This window comes from Cricetulus griseus, chromosome 2, assembly GCF_003668045.3.
Source record: "Cricetulus griseus strain 17A/GY chromosome 2, alternate assembly CriGri-PICRH-1.0, whole genome shotgun sequence".
NCBI classification, from domain to species: Eukaryota; Metazoa; Chordata; class Mammalia; order Rodentia; family Cricetidae; genus Cricetulus; species Cricetulus griseus.
Genome location: NC_048595.1, coordinates 390,043,966 through 390,061,897, shown reverse-complemented (window position 1 = coordinate 390,061,897; position 17,932 = coordinate 390,043,966). Strand labels below are relative to the sequence as shown.

At 39.8% G+C, this 17,932-nt stretch overlaps 1 protein-coding gene across 14 annotated transcripts in view; it reads right to left on the bottom strand.

Annotated features, from left to right (window-relative positions):
• Nucleotides 1-4,948: 4,948 nt before the first annotated feature.
• Nucleotides 4,949-17,932, bottom strand: part of Pphln1 (periphilin 1) — an 80,381-nt gene continuing 67,397 nt past the window's right edge. For all 14 annotated transcript variants that reach the window (XM_027396348.2, XM_027396356.2, XM_027396362.2 and 11 more), the window contains one exon: nt 4,949-7,356. In XM_027396348.2, the coding sequence (XP_027252149.1) occupies nt 7,162-7,356 (195 nt within the window). In that variant the 3' untranslated portion in view covers nt 4,949-7,161. The remainder of the gene's footprint in view (nt 7,357-17,932) is intronic.

The following is a 17,932-nucleotide window of genomic DNA, read 5'->3' as shown; positions in this document are numbered from 1 at the left end:
TTGCTTTTCACTTCCCTGAACTGCATACAATTGTCATCTCACTTCTTCCATAACTGTTTAATGTTCCATTTGGTGATATTCCCCAAACATATCCTACAGCGGCACATATGCGTATACACCGCACAGCAAAATTACTGGGGTCAAGCCTACATTTTTTTCCCCTCAAGACAGGGTTTCTCTGTGTAGCTTTGGAGCCTATCCTAGCACTCCTCTATAGACCAGGCTGGCTTCAAACTCATAGATTAAAAGTGTGTGCCACCAATGCCCGGCAAACCTACATATTTGAAGCTAATAGATTCCACCAGTTGTCCTCCAGGAATCCTCATGGAATACACACTGTATGAGAATGCACACTGACAGCTTTCTTGGTGTTGAAGAATGTGAGCTCCTACACTAGTAGCATTCTTTTAGAAATGACCACCACACTGAGTGACCTTACTCAAGCCAGTGCTGAGGAGTAGTCTTGATATGCACTTCCCGATGACTATAGGTGGGGAACATTTCTTTAAGGGTTTCTCAGCCCTTTGTGTTTCCTCTTCTGAGAACTCTTTAATTCTGTGCCACATTTTTAATTGGGTTATTTGTTTTCTTGATGCCCACATTTTTAAGTTCTTTATATATTTGAGATATTAGCCCTCTATCAGATGGCTAATTGGTTAAAAAAAAAATCTATTCTGTAGATTACACATAACACCTTGTCAGAATGATGGTGTCCTTTGCCATACAGAAGCATCTCAGTTTCATGAGGATTTATTAATTGCTGTAAGACGCTTCTTACGTTGAATTATGTATGCAAGGTGGTGGTATTCTGTGAACTTTGTTAGCTACATGTACACCACACAGCACGTGTGCATTGGGGTCAAGTACTAAATGACAAGCTTCTCTATTTCTCTCAACAATTATGAGTTCATACTGGAATGTTTGGCTTAAAGCCCTGGCCCTACCATGTGCTAGCTGTAGCAACTTTAGGTAAGCTGTAACTTCTCTCGTCACTGACAACAAAAAAAGTCCTCCCTCACTGAGCCTGGGCTTAATCCCCAGCAGAAGGGTAACAAATACATGGAAAAAAATTACATGTGAACAGATTTTGAGAACCACATATACCACAATGGTAGTTGAACTTTGTTCACAAAGTGAAGTAGATTAGCTTCCTTGGAGTTCTATAAAATCTTCAACATAATAACCTGAAATACATTTGAAGCTATATTTAATATGGTATAGCATGTTCTACTTTACAAAAGTAGTGGAAAGGTTTTTCTAATGAGTGGAAAAAGATGCTTTAAAGCCTTAGACAACTGCAGTACCAATCTAGAGTTTTAGAACATCATCTGTGGAGAAGAGCTCAGCAGACAACCTGCTTTGGCAGCAAGCAGGGCCTGCTGTGATATAGTGCACACTAGACTGTAACATCTGGGCACTGTACCCTCAAGAGCTCTGGTGAGGTCTTTTATACCATCGGTTCCCTTAACCCAAAGTCAGTAAGGACATTGGCAATGCAGGAAAGATGCAACCTGCTTAGACCAACACTAATGAAACTTAGCTTTGGATATTAGTTGACAAAATTAAGTGCTCGATGGCAATAAAAGGCTTCCACTCCAAGTTGTCACACAGCAATATGCTTAAAGACATTTACCCTAACCTCGCCCAACAGCTCAATGCAGGGACCAAGGTTGCTTTTATCAGTGGCTTCACACAAACAGGAAGGTGGTACTGTTCTTGCCCCTAGGCTTGGGAATGGACAAAAATGAAGATGAGGTACCTTCACTGCCCTTAGTCCCCCAGTCCAGAGCAGCACTTCCTCTGAAATTCTAGAGTTAAGAACTTCATTCATATACTCAACCACGAGGAGGCAGGCTAAATACAGTCATAGTATCCATTCAACTACTATGGAAAAGTGGAAGAATATATGCTGGTAACTTTAGCTGTTGGCTCACTATCACCCCATACTGTTTTTGTGTCCCCCCTCCCCCCCCCCCCCGTGTTTACTGAATAGGATAATATGAGGGCTGCTCTCAAGAGCTGGCAAGAAGGGCATGAAAAATATGCACTATATGTAGCCCAACCTTGGTCTGGCAAGCAGAATGTGGCCATTGGTCTCAGCAGCTCCAGCTCTGAGAACAACTGGGTGGCTGGCTGTCTATAACTCGGACTGCCACCCACCACAAATCCTTCAGAGATGAAAGATCAGCAATCCCCAAAATGGAAGCCAAAGGGCTGTCAGAACCTACCTTAGAGGTTACAGTGTTACAGCAAAACCTGGAATGAAACTGACACCAGCATTGATTCTGGCATTCAAGCAAAGTTCTTCTTCAAGGGTATATGGCTTGCAGCTCATAGAGGTTCAGGATCTGTTAACTGGCTTGGGACTAGAAAGTGGTTGAAGGCTATGAGACGTCAACATACTTTCGCAGTAACACTACTCACATAATTTCAGATTTCTTAAGCAAAGCAACAAGCTCGATGCAACATCCTTCACATTCTGCTCTAACCTACCTTCTTCCTGCACAGAGGAGATGTGTTTACTCTTCAATTATATCTGTAGTTGGAGGGCTGGAGATGTGGCTTGGTGGTTAAGAATATTCAGGACCAGAGTTTGGATCCCAGGACCCACAATGAGACAGTTACAAATGTGTTAACTAGCTCCAGAGGATCTGACACAATTCTGGGACTCTGTGAGAAAACACACACACACACACACACACACACACACACACACACACACACACCTTATAAAAAACAAAACAAAACAAAACCTCTGTAGTTGGGACAGACCCCTGTTGATTAACAACAAGAAAAGATAAGCAAGTATATTAACATGTGCTCAGGAGAAAAAACGCAACTCAAAGCAGTTGGGAAGGGTTATACCTTAAGTATCATCCTTTCAACTAAGAATACACTGCCGAGAAATGCTGAAAGAAAATCAACCCTGGGCTGGAGAGATGGCTCAGAAGGTAAGAGTACTGCTCTTCCAGAGGTTGAGTTCAATTCCCAGCAACCACATGGTAGCTCACAACCATCTATAATGAGATCTGGTGCCCTCTTCTGGCATGCAGACATACATGCAGGCAGAACACTTTGTACAGAATAAATAAATATTTAAAAAAAGAAAAAAGCAATCCCAAACATGAGAAATTGAAAATAACTTGTATGAAGACATACCACAGATATGGAAAAAAGCTGATGGCTAGGGAGGTCACAGGCCCTAGTGGGAATCTATAGTTACTACAAAATGAGCATGATATTCTCATCAAATCACCTTCTAAATGATATGTAAATGCCCACAGATTGGTGCCAGGTTTGATCACAGAGGCTTCTTTGCAGTGGGTAGCAGCTACTCAATAAGTCATGAGATCACCCTGAGCAAAATTCAGAGAATATCACAGAATAGAGATCAGAAAGAATGGGATGGAGTATTCTGACAGCAGATCTGACTACATGTACTGACCCTTATCATGGGGTGGGGAGGGGCTCATGAGGGTCTATGAAGATTAATAGGGAGGTTAATGGCTTCAGGGATTTTTCCTTACTGGTATTGCCATTAGTAAAAGTGTGTATGCTCCTATATATAAATTCTCATCCAGGATTCTGTAAGAAATCCTAATGGATATTCATTGCCTCCTGCCCCCACACCACCCCCCAAAAAAGGAAAGACTAGTTGAGAAGGGATCAGCAAAAGTAGAACAATAGGGAGTAATAGGAGATAAATATGAGTAATATATCATATATACATACATACATACATACATACATACATATGAGAAAAATAATGAAACTTACTATGTACAATTAATACAAGCTAATCTATGTAAAGAAAGTCTGCTGCAGCAGATATCTTCCAATCTTTAGACAAGCAGAGTAGGGAAAGGGTGGAGAGGAACAGACCTTTCCTGTTCTTGGTGGGCCAGGGTCACCACTTTATCCAGAGATTTGGAAAATGGTTTAACAGGTGCACATGACCTAACGCCCTCAGCAGGGGAGATTTTCAAGGTCTCCCCATCACCGTCAGTTTTTTTTGCCCCCTGTGCTTGCACACACAGCCAGACTTTGACATTCTGTCTTCAGCTCGTTTCCTCTACTCTTCATTGTGTATGAAGTCACTCATCACCCACCATAAATTTCACAGGACTGAGACACACCTAGAGGGTTATTCTAAAAAGCACATTTCTGGATTTCTATGAAACATTAAGGGGGAAGACACTTAGGGGGAAGAGGCTCAGGAAGAAGGAAGAGGCCCACAAGTGTAGACATCCCACATCCATACCCCATGCTTCCTGGTTGCCACAGGGTGAGCAACTTGCTCTGCTCCAAGTTCCCAACAAACCCACCGTAAAGTCATGCCTTACCACAGATCTAGAAACAGTGACACCCAGTGACATTGGACTCACACACTTGAAACCATGATATAAAATAAACCAACCCCCCCCCTTTCTGTCAGGTACTTGTCACAGCAGTGAAAACTGATTACGGCCACACAGGGGCATACCAACCTTTCACTATTGCATTCCCTTTCTCTGAATTTCTGATACTTTTCAGTCTGAATAAATTCTATTTCTGTAAGACACTAGAGTCATGTGTCACTCAAAGGTGAAGACACCTTTAAGTTGGCAACATCCCCAGCTGTGCTCAGAACAAGAGTGACAAAAATAGCAAGGTTCTTGCTCTGCAGAGTGACAGCTCTGATGAAGGACTTTCAATCTTGCAGTTCTTTGAAAATCAGATTCACAATCACCTAGTTCCCATGCATTACTATGCCAGGCACTATCAGGACTGCTCCAATGCTTTGATGAAAGCTCCGTAAACTCATCGAAGTTCATTGTGCCTCAGTTTTCCTCTTCTAGCCAGCTGTTGAAGGGTGAACTGAATAGTAAAGTTACCATGTAGGCAGAGAGTACCAAAGTTTACTCTCTAGTCATAATATGCACCGGAAAAATGAGAGAAGACAAGTTAATTATTTAGTATTGGTTGCTTTATTTTGCATTTTTAAAGTTTACAAAACCTTTACAGTATCTGCCTCCCCCATGTTGATCATCAAGGCTTTACAGTAAGACAATGAAAATGGTATCACGCAAATTAGGCATACTCAAAAACAATGGATAATTTACAAACATCTGTCTAATCAAAAACATTTTACAAAATGTTTTTACAAAATATCCTAGTACACATATGAATGTATGTGCCTTAGACTTTAAAGGCATTTTAAAAAACAAAAATAAACAAAGCATTTAACACTGACAAGTCTACAGAATAATGCTGACGGCCAGCTAGAAATAGCTTCAAATGCTGAATGTAATCTGAGGGAAGGAGATTATTGGTTGGACCTACATTTAGTACTATTAGTAAGATTCTGTTTTTATGAATTTCTACCGAATGAACAATTCATTGCCTTGGTAGCTTCTCAAATTTTATAGTTATGCTTGCTGACAACTTGATTAAAAGAGCTGGAAACTAGTGGTAGGGAAAAAGGAAAACTAGCATCAGTACTTTCTGTCTTTCTCAAGGAACCAGCAGTTCAGTTACTGCATCCACTGAGGAGGCATATGTTTATAAAAGGTATGTACAGAATCTCAATGCCAAAAATAGCTCCAAGTGTTCCCACTTAGGAAATGTGAAAAAAAAAATAAATGTCCTCAATTAGAGTTTAATTTTCAAAATGGCATAATATATAACATCACAATCCATTGCAGGGCTCATTAAAATTATTCATACTGCTATTTCTACATTTAATATAATCTGTATGTACTTTGGGGGAATCTGTGTAGACAGCATCAGTGGAGGCCACAATGGAGTATGGTGGCTCACACCTGAAACTCGGAGAAATCAGGGAAGATGAAGCAGGAAAAACAAAAGTTAAAGGCCAGGGTAGGAAAGTTTGAAGCCAGCCCAGGATACACAGTAAGACCCTATCTCAAATAAAAAAGGTAAAAGAACAGAAATGAATGAAAATGGGAAAAAAAAAAAAAAAAAAAAAGATACTGAGCATGGTGGCACATGTGCTTAATGCTGGTCTATATAGAGATATTCAGGCTAGCCAGGGCTACACTATAAAATCCTGACTCAAAACAAACAAACAAAAAAAAGTAGATAATGAAATAGGGCAGTAATTAAAATCATGATTTTTTTTTTTTAAAGGTACCTAATGTCACAAATTATGTGTTTTGGCTCAGTGCATTGCTGGAAAGGACCAGGAAATGAGTGGGATGTCGTTACTGCCTCTTCACTTATTCACTGGCTCACTCACAAGGTGAGCGGAGCTGTGCTGGCCTTGCTGTTTTCTGCCTTGTTTCTATGATAATACTTGTGAAGAGGGAGATTCTCTCAGTCTACAGAATTGAGATCATGGAAACTAGCAGAGAAATCCGTTGTTTAATCGAAAGTACAAGCTCCTTGTCAGGTTCCTCTTTGATAAAGAACGAGCCTAAACAAAACTTCAGGTTCTTGAATAGTCTAATTTTTTAGTAGTCACCAGAAGAGTTTCTGAGAAATAACTTAAAACAAATCTCAGATTACCCCTCCTATCAGTCTTATCTATCATGTTGTTCAGAGAGAGCAGTCAGGACTTTCACCTCATAGGAGAGACCCACGAAGTTCGCTGACTTGAGAAGGTTTTGTTCTAATGTGTCCTTTAGAGATTTAAGTGCTTCTTTGTAATGCTAAATAAGAATTATTCTCAAAGTAAATATTGTAAGATAGCAAAGTTCTAATTTCATTAACACAGCTTATTTTGATGTCACCAAAAGTTACAAAGCTGAAGATAAAGCAAGCAGCAATCATACTCAACACAAAATGCTAATAGTGCCATGAGATGCAACCTGGAATGATCTCTAACTACAAATTATACTCTTGAGACCAACACACCATGGAAGACTATTGAACATGAAAACTGCTCTCCAGAACTGGTTTTTCAAACACTAAAAAATTAATTGAACATTATTTTGGGGGAAGGAGGAGGTGTATGAAGATCGATTAGAATATTCTACACACAGGGAAACCATTCTAATTGAGATACTTTAAAAGCTATTGCAGATGTTTATTTGATACTAGAAATGTGGTCAGCTATCATAAAGTATTTCTCTTCATCACAAAATAGTAAGGATTTAAACAATCCAAGGCGAAAAAATCTAGAAGCTTTAAAAATTTTTTTTGACCTGGGCACTAATTCTTCTAAAAAGGGTCTCCAAAATCTTGAGTAGAATTATCATACTCAGTAATGAAATGTTTGAGTTCTTCAACACATCGCTCACCTATTTCGTGTAAATTCTGCCTCAATGCAAACTGTATAGATTTTTCTAATGAAGGGTCTTTTTCAATCAGCATCTTCACCACCATCCCGAAAGTTTCACAGTCTTGTCGGTAAACCTAGAATGGTGAAATATATTTTGGTTAGTATTTCATTAATTAATTACTTATTCAAATACTTGGCTGAGTGATCGGCAGAAGTCTAAGATGCTGAAATCTAGAAAGGAGACATAGTAACTTGGCTGAACCTCCACAATACAGACACAACCACTGCTGGAATCTGTCTTGGATATCTATCTGTTCACAAAAGATTAAGGACAGACACCCATCACTTAGAGTAGAAGCATAAAAGGCATCTGGAGCAATGCAGCCTATCTACAGGGTGTTGGACCAGAGGATAAAGGAGGTAAGAACAAAAGCAAGGCAAACAAATCACTCACCCATTTGTTACGAAGGAAAAGGCTAGACAGAAGTGGTGGCCACACCTTTAATCCCAGCAGATGCAGAGGAATCTCTGAGTTGGAGGCCAGTCAGGTTTACATAGCAAATTCCAGGTCAGCCAGGCTATATATAGTGATACCCTTTCTCAGAAAAAGGAGGAAAGGGGGAGGGGGAGGTTGAGAGGAAGAAAGGAAGAAAGGGAGGAAGGGAGGGAGGGAGGGAGGGAGGGAGAAAGGAAGGAAGGAAGGAAGGAAGGAAGGAAGGAAGGAAGGAAGGAAGGAAGGAAGGAAGGAAGGAAGGAAGGACCAAGGCTGCCAAGCCTCTGACTTCTAAGTGCTGGCATTAAAAGTGTGCACTACCACCGCCTGGCTACACTTTATTTTTCTAATGTACAATAACTTATCACCACTCTTCAAAAACTGATTTTATTCATTGAGAAATCATAGATTAGAAATGCAGATGAGCTTTACCACAGGGTTTTTTTTTTTTTTTTTTTTAAGTGAATATGTATACACACTGAGTGTGGAAGTGAAAGGACCACCTTTACAGAACTGAACTCAGGGCATCAGGCTGTGAGGCCAGCACCTCTACCCACTGAGCCACTGTGCCAGCTGGTCACTACTAGTTTGTGGGGGCCATGGTTGTGAAATCTCTGGAATATATTTTGATTGCTTACAAACAGCTATTTAAGGATTCATGTTGAATTTCGTTGCTAAATTATACTAAATGCATTACCATTATATTGAAATTAATTCACAAAAGATGTGGTAGTAGGACCATGCTATTAGGTTTAGGCCAACTGAGGATTCAGAAAAGCAAAGTCAGTCACAAGCCACAGAAGCCAGGCATAAACCTTACATCCCAGCAGCCAGAAACTAGGAGGTGGTGGTACACACCTTTAATCCTAAAACTCAAGATCAAGAGTAAGTGAATTTCTTTGAGTCCAAGGCCACCCAGATCTACACAAGAGTCAATCAGTCTAAAAGAGAATTATAGCTCACACCTTTAGTCCCAACATTATTAGGGAAATGTATAAAACAGAAGCAAGGTCTCAGAGAGGCATTCATTCTCCACCCACACTGAAGATAGGAGCCTTCATTCTCCAGCCATGCTGAGGTGGTTACAGTTTGAGGCTTGGTGAAGAGTTCATGATCAGCCCTTTCAGCCTCAGCTTGAGGTAAGAGCTAGTGGCCAGCTGTTTTGCTTTTCTGATAATCTGCTTTAAGTTTTGAACCCTAATATCGATCTTTAGATCATTTATTATTTCATGTCACAAACCTGAGTTACATTATAGGTTTAGCAGAGACACATAGTAAAACCTGTATGACAAAAACAAAAATCCTTAGTCATCATGGAAATGCAAATCAAAACAACTTTGAGACACCATCTTACTCCTGTCAGAATGGCTAAAATCGAAAATACCAATGACAGTTTATGCTGGAGAGGATGCGGAGAAAGAGGAACAATCCTCCACTGCTGGTGGGAATGCCAACTTGTACAGCCACTGTGGAAATCAGTATGGCGACTCCTCAAGAAAATGGGAATGAGTCTACCACAAGATCCAGCAATTCCACTCCTAGGCATATACCCAAAAGAAGCACATTCATATAACAAGGACATATGTTCAACCATGTTCATAGCAGCATTATTTGTAACAGCTAGAAACTGGAAGCAGCCTAGATGCCCCTCAACCGAAGAATGGATAGAGAAATTGTGGTACATTTACACAATGGAGTACTACTCAGCAGAAAAAAACAATGGAATCTTGAAATGTTCAGGAAAATGGATGGAACTCTAAGAAACCATCCTGAGTGAGGTAACCCAATCACAAAAAGACAAACATGATATGTACTCACTCATATGTGGACCTGCTTTATGATACACAGTAGTGACCATGCTTTATCAGAGCTGTTTTTAATGATGTTGCTCAGAATGGTTTCCTCCCAGATGATGACTGAGAAACTAATTAAAAAAAAAAAAAAAATGGTGCCAAGTACCACAAGAGTAACAGAACTGTGCTGTCTTCTGGGATTTTGTTTTTTACTTTTTTGTTGTTGTTTTTGTTTGTTTTTTGTTTTTTTAAAAATGGAGTGTGCTGGATGTCTCTACAATTTTGTTCAAAGGACTACAGAACCTGGAAAAGCTGTTGCTGCTATTGATGCATAACATATTGCCATCATATATATATACTAAAAAAAAAAAAAAAAAAAAAAGGAGGGAGTGGAAGGGAGGCAGGCAGAAAGATGAAGGGGGGAAGGAAAAGAGAAGGAAAGGAAAGGATTTACCAGGTCCAAGGAAATTGAAAAGAACTTTTAAAATGACACAGAATATATAAAATCTTTATCTATGAGCCAGCAAGATGGCTCAATGGGTAAAGGAGCTTTGCTGCCAAGCCTGAGGACCTGAGTTTGAGCCTACATAGTAGGAGAGAACGAACATTGACTTCATGAATGTGCGCAGGCACACCAATGACTCCTAGTAGCCTTGTTAGCAATAAAATAAAAACACACATACTTTTCTAACATGATAAAGTCTGTATATAACCTATCACGTTCAACTCAACATTTATTCCAGTTTATCCTGAGGCTTCCTAGAAATGTAACTGGTATTATTGTCTTACAAACCCACCAGAAACAGTGTATTAGCCACATACATCACATGTAGTATTGTGGCAAGAGGCACATTACGACTGATCTCACCTCACATGATCCCCAAAGTCAAGCCAATACAGTACTGTAGGAAAGGAGTCACGATGCTAGAGTTGTGTGGAGGCGAATCCCAGCAAACACAGAGCTTACACAACAGTACTCTAACGCCAACCACAGGCCTCAGCAGACTGCTTTGTGGGTGGCCTACATTTTACTGGCTGTTTAAAAAAAAATAACAGACGAAAATAATGCCATACTGAAGAAACCTGCATAGTGTGCTTCCTACCTAGACTCCACTACAGAACACAATTGTTCCACATTTCTTAGTATGAAAAAAGCATTCTGAAATTCTAAGACTGAAACCATGACCTCCTGTCACAAGAAACAAGTTTTGCATAGTATATGTTTTAAGTCCTTTTTGAATTATTCCCTGGAAAACAAAAATGTATATTTTTTTGAACAGGAATAACAAAACGATTGGAAGCAACATAATTCTCGACTTGAGGGAATTTCTCTAAAAGACTGTTTAAAATGCCCTAGGTTGACATCAGATAGGAAAGAGATTTAGTTAAAGGAAGACCTCACCCTGTAACATTTTATAAACACAACTTGAAACTGTCAGGAACCTATTTCCGAAATCTGTTCCACAGTAAATCCAATCCCCGGCAGGAAGGGTGTAGCTCTCTGTATCAGAGCTTGTTTGCTTATGGTCCCTAGATGGAAACGCATCAATAACCTGCAGGTCTGATCGCTGCAGGCCACACAGGAAGACTATTGCTGTTGTTGTGCTTGGACCTCATCAAAGTAGGAAGCAGGTCAGTGTCCGGGTGGGGCTCATACACACTGCACAGAGAGCTACTTCTCTCAGTGGAATGAAAACACCATCCAAAGCTGTTTCAGTCTTTATCATAACAGCAGTGTTAACAACCAAATTCTCACACAGGACTTCCAGTAATAAATTCTGGTTACTAATTATGCTTTCAGATCAAATAAAGATTTTCAGTTGAACATAAAGGATATCTTGGTAAAGCAAACTCAATGGCAACTTTGCTCTATTTAAGTTTGCTTGTCAGGGCTGGACAGGTTGCACAGTTGGTAGAGTGCTTGTTGAGCACGCATAATCAACAGTAATGCAGTGAGTAAATGAACAGACACAGCAGCTTAGTAGGGTAGGAAACTCCTGTAAAGAACAGTACTTTTACTTGCTGTTCTGTGGGGGAAGGGCACACAAAATAAAGGCAATATAAGGTGTGGTTAGCACATGCATTCCGAGTTAGGAAGACTCGGGGAGGGGCACAATTACTGCATTATCCAACAAGACTATTTCCTCTGCTGCTGCTGCCTCATTTCATATCATATCCTTCAACCAAACTCATTTGCTTAAAATACTGTGTCCTGCTTCAAAAGGTCACATCCTCATAACAGAGGCAAACAGAGATAATTAATATTCAGCACATTTAGATGAGTAGGTAAGGCAGAAAAGGAGTTCGAAGCATTGGCTTCTTAAGATAGGAATCAACAGAAGGCAGTTGTGAAAACCCCAAGTATTAGTGGAGATTAACAACATACTTCTAGGCAACTATGAACTGTGTCAAACAGTAAGTTTTCTGTTTGTTTTCTTGAAAGACTAAGGACAGAACCCAGGTTCTTACCTGTTTGGCCTCTACCTACCACTGACTTAAACCTCCTGCCCAGTAACATAGTTACAAATAATACATGGGTCAAAGTCTCAAGGGAAATGTTAAAACATTCTCAACAAAATTTTCAAAGGTCTGTATGGCCATGGTGGTACACATCTTTAATCCCAACATCCAGAGGCAGAGGGAGGTGGATCTATGTACATTTGAGGCCAGCCTGGTCTATAGCTCATACCAAGACAGGCTCTGAAGCTACACAGAGAAACCCTGTCTCAAAAAACCAAAAATTGCAAAGGACAACAAGAACTGTATTTAGAAAATTAGGAAAAAATCAGTAGTTTATGACAATAGAAAAAGAAATAAAATTCAAAGTAACTATAAGAAAAATTAAAAACTATAACATAAAAGTAAAATTAAAAATAGGAAATAAGGGTTAGGGAAATGTCCATGTTACAGAAGCACAAGCAGGAGGGTCTGAAATCAGACTCCGTGCATCCCAGAACCAGTGAGACAGAGACAGGAGGATCCCTGAACCTTACACAACAGCCAGTTCAGCTGAATTAGTGAGTTGCAGGAGGCATTCAACAACTAATTAAGCGTGTTTGCTGCTCAATTCTTGCCTTTGAAGGTACCTGTACTCATGAGCACATACCCCACTACCCATATACATGCAATAAAAATAATTCTTTTAAAATGTTTTTAAAGAAATCAAGTGGGGAGCAATTAAGGTAGATACCTAGCACCAAGCTCTTGCTCCTGTTGCATGTACACAAGACAAATAAGGGAGAAGAGTCAGTGTAACCAAAAGTTGGCTTGAGTTTTAATGTTGAAACAGTGTCTTCTTTAACATAGGCTAATGTCTAAACTGCTATGCAGTTGAGAATGAGCTTGAAATGATCCTCCTACCTCCATGTCCTCATATATCACTATGCCCTGTTTGTGTGGTGCTGAGCATGGAACCTCAGCCTCAAGCTACCACAGTAACCACCTTTGGAAAACAAAGAAGACAGAAATGACTTGATTCGAAGAACAGTCACTAGAAAATAAAGGGGTAGTAGAAACTCTCATCCCACAAATTAGACGAAATGGACCATTTCAGTGAAAGGCATAATCTGCTAGATCTCTTAAAAGGAGGGAAGGGTAATCTGAACAAGTAATATCCACCTCATGGCACTCAAAGAACAGACAGTACAAACAATGCTGCTATGAACACAGCTGAATATATGTCCTTGTTGTATGAATGTACATTCTTTGGGTATATGCCCAAGAGAGGAATTGCTGGATCTTGAGGCAGACTGATTCCCATTTTCCTGAGAAACTGCCATACTGATTTCCAAAGTGGTCTTACAAGTTTGCATTCCCACCAGCAATGAAGGGAGGAGTGTTCTTTTTTCTCCACATCATCTCCAGCATAGACTGCCATAGGTGGTTTTGATTTTAGCCATTCTGGCTGGTGTAAGATGGTATCTCAGAGTTGCTTTTTGCATTTCCCTGATGGCTAAGGATTTTGAGCACTTCTTAAGTATCTTTCAGCCATTTTAGATTCCTCTGTTGAGAATTCTCTATTTAGTTCCGCACCCCACTTTATAATTTCATTGTTTGGTCTTTTGGAGGCTAGCTTCTTGAGTTCATTGTATATTTTAGATATTAGCCTTCTGTCAGATGTGGGGTTGGTGAAGAACTTTTCCCATTCTGTGGGCTGTCGTTTTGTCTTACTGACTGTACCCTTTGCCTTACAGAAGCTTCTTCTTACAGAAGTTTCAGGAGGTCCCATTTATTAATTGTAGGTCTCAATGTCTGTGCTACTGGTGTTATGTTCAGGAAGCGGTCTCCTGTACCAATTTGTTCAAGGGTATCTCCCACTTTCTCCTCTAGAAGGTTCAGTGTGGCTGGATTAATGTTGAGGTCTTTGATCTATTTGGACTCCATTTGGAGTTTGATCCCCAGAATCCATGTGAAGATGGAAGAAATAGAGACCTGACTCAAAGAGTTATTCTCTGATACCAACAGGGGCACTCATTTCTCCCCATCTTACAGACTATAATAATGATGATGGTGGTGATGGTGATGACTAAGACAACAATAATAGTAAATGTGAGTTTGTTGGTGTTAACTTTTTAAGAAGTTAATGTTTTCTTTCCCTTTGGGATGGCTTGCCTGATGCATATTTCTGTCTAGAATTTTTCTTTTTGGCTTCTCACACAAATATTATTGGCCATTTCCTTCTTAAAATATTTAACGTGAGCTGGGCGATGGTGGCACACACCTTTAATCCCAGCACTCAGAAGGCAGGCCAGCTACCTGCCTCGGGGGTAAAAAATTAACATGAGGTGAGGATGTTTTCTCCCATTCGTTGAATGCCTTATGATCAATGTCTAGGGCTGAGTTACAGGTGTAAATTTATTTTATCACTTGTGTCTTTAATTCTAAACTATGAAACATTTAGTAGCTCAAGAACCTGATCATATAGTTAAAGGTTAAACACTTTGTAACTCTCTCTAATGAAATCATCACCTTCGAAAAGTCACTAAGCATTTTTGCCAACTTGGTACCATGCAGAATATTTTCACTTGGTCAAAGGCTTACAACTTGTTAAACAGTTTGACTTACCCTGTTTACCCTTACTCCCAGGGTGCTATGAATTGTTGGAAGAAGTCCAAAACTGCAATTATTCAAACCCCTGAGAACTGCTTAGATCTCTCTGGTGACTTCTCTATCAGTACAGAACACACAGAATATTCTCAGGCCTTCTTCCCACGCCCAATTCAGGAACTTCAGATGCCGATAGGACACCCCTCCTTCCTATCTCGTTTCCCTCTGCTCTTAGCAGAATTGCTTCTTTCCAGACTTATCTTCTTCCCCGCTCTGCTCTCCTTCACTCTTGGTCTCAGGAAAGGGTTGCTCTAAAGTTTTAAACAGCCTCTCTTACTTCAGCAATTACTGTTATCTTCAGTTTCCCTCCTAACCCTTACATAGAAACATTCCTCCACACTGCTCCAGTCTAATCCAGGCACTCTGCACGAAAAGGAACCAAACATGTCTCTATAGCAATCAGTATACACTGATCACAATATGGCCATGCTAAAAACCCATCGATAAGCTATTCTGTCCATCAATAGAATTTAGAAAGTATGTTCCTCCTTTAGCATTCAAATTGTTCAAAAGTTCACCTCCAAACCACACATTCATTATGTAACCACCATGGGGTATTTACTCTATTTTTATAACCAACAAGTTTCAGTAAATGCACTCTATACTCACACTGTTCTGTTTCCCATCTAATCCTTGTCAACTATGCCTTTCATCTTGAGGAGTCTATACTAACTTGGGAATCAGAACACTTCTTCCTGCTGGACCCTTTAGTAAAATGTAGACACACAGAGCCTTCTGGCGTTCTGAGTTGTTCTAGTGAGGACATGCCATTTCCCCTGGAAATCCACATGAACTTGAATTTTTAAATACAAACTATTTTCTGGCCTGAGCTGATGTCCTTACCTCAGCATCCCAGGTGCTGGGGGTCACAGGGGAATTCCACCGTTTTGCTGTTGCTTTCTTATTTGTGGTAGAAGTGGGGCACATTTGGGATGAAACTTAGGGTTCGTCCAGGCTGGGCAAACATTCTACCATTGAGAAACACCCCAAAATTAAAAAATCTTAAATCACAGGTTGTCTTGGTTAGGACTGGCTCTTTAAATCTGTCTCTGATGTACTGTTTAATCCATACATCGAGGGTTTTTCTTTTTTTGTTTCAGTTATATTTTATTTAATTATGAGAAGCTGAAGAGATGACTTGTAGCCCGTGAAGAGGACCTGGGTTCAGTTCCTGGCCAAAGCCACATTGAAAAACAATATTGTCAAGAATAAATTTATGGGGCTATGTATAGATTACATGCAAACACTGAATTTTTTGTGTTTCTACCCAGGGCTCAAGCACTTAAGGGTTCTGGGACCCTGGAACCAATCAATATCCCTGACATACCATGTTAGGCATGTTTTAAAAACTTTCCAAGAAAAAAAAACAAAAACAAACAACAAAATATCCACAAAAGAATAAGATTAGGGGAGAAAACAAAACAAAACCCAAAAACACATCAACAAGAAAAAGGGGCCAGAGAGGTGGCTCAGCAGATGAAGGCACCTGCCACTGGACCCAATAACCTGAATTTGATGCCCAGGGCCTGGATAATTTCACAGACTGTCCTGATACCTACAGACAGACAGATATGGCAGACCTGAAAACAATCAGCTCCCCCACCTCTGCACATATTTGATATATGACTAAGTTACCTTTAAACAGAATCACAATTTTTAGTGTAATTTTACAAAGGTCTTCCATAAAATACCAATGGACTCACATTGAATTGAGTGTAGAGAACACATGAGAGTCAAGTTTGCTATTTAAAAGCACAAAAGACACACATTAAACAACTGCCAAGAGAAGTTAGCAGCAAGATGTTATATACGATTATTACATCCTGAAAAATTAGACAGCACCTAAAGAAGACAAATAAGGGAATAGTTTATTTTTAAGAAGGGAAAAGAGAGCAGAAAATTATAAGGAAGAAATCATTTCTTTGAAAATTATTTATTTGTATTTTATGTACATTGGTGTCTTGCCTGTTTGTATGTCTGTGTAAGGGTGTCAGATCCTCTGGAATAGTAGTTATGGACAGTTGTGAACTGCCATGCGGGTACTGGGAATTGAACCCAGGTCCTTTGGAAGAGCAGACAGTGCTCTTAACCACTGAGCCATCTCTCAGTGGTTATAGCAATGTTATAGTTTTTATTGAAATAAAGAACAGAGATAAAGAGAAAGCCAAACATAAAAGATGAAAACAAGATCAGAGTTACCCAGAACAAACAAAGTATTCCATACTAAATCTTTACATTTTGAAAAATTATAAATTAGAGGAGGAAAAAAAAAAAAAGAGGACATAGAGAAAACAAGGTGGGAAATAAAAGAGCAAGCCAGGAATGGTAGAAGGCTAAGGCACTCCTAGGCTCCACAGAAAGGAAAGAGCAGAAGGCACAAAGGCAAGGGGGTCCAAGCACGGACACAGGTGAGTGTTAGCTACAAAATAATCCCAAGAATAAATCCAAAAGTAATCATCACCTCAGAGCTACAAAGAAACAGGCAAGAATTACTTAACACTGGCACAAGCAGTAGGGCTTTCAGAGACGGCTTGTCAATCCTGCTACAGAACCAGTACTTACAAATGTGGAAAGGGGCCCGGAAAGCAGTGGCAACTAGATTGTGCTTTATGAATGTCCTCAATGTTTTATTTAGCAACAAATCAAACCGCTGACTTAAACAGAAATGAATGGCAGGGGGAGTAATTTACACCACCAGAGAATAATAATAACAGCAGTGCGCTTGCTTGGCCTGATCCTACTGGAACACTCACCGAAACAGCTTTTTCTGCATTCTCTTAGGGCGGCATCCCCAAGAATAAGGTACGACTTGGACTCCTAGTACCTTGTACCCCATTAAAGCATGGTTCTTATCAATGTTTGGAATGTATACTGCTATATTTTACTAAAAATTTCATTAAGCTTATTATGGACTTATGCTATGTATAACTATTGAAACGTTAAAGGCTAAGAGACTTAATATGTTACTTCCAATATGGCAAATTATCTCATATCAAGTAAATTGTTTCTCTTCCAGGCCCCCAAACATGACAGACTGAAAAGGATAACTTTGAGCCTCCTGCCTCTACCCCCGAGTGCTCAGATTGCAGGTAAGCACCACCACAAAGTTTATAATTTGCTGAGTCAATCAAACCCAGTGCCTCATGAATTCTAGATGACTGCCAACTATGTTATATCCCCAGGCCCAGCTACTTCTCCTGAAATGAAAACTTTACCTCAATACTTCAGCAGTAAGTTCCTGAAGAACAGCACAAATGAGATTTAACGGGTAAACTATACATTTCAAAAATTTTAAGATTTGGCCAAAATAAATTATTT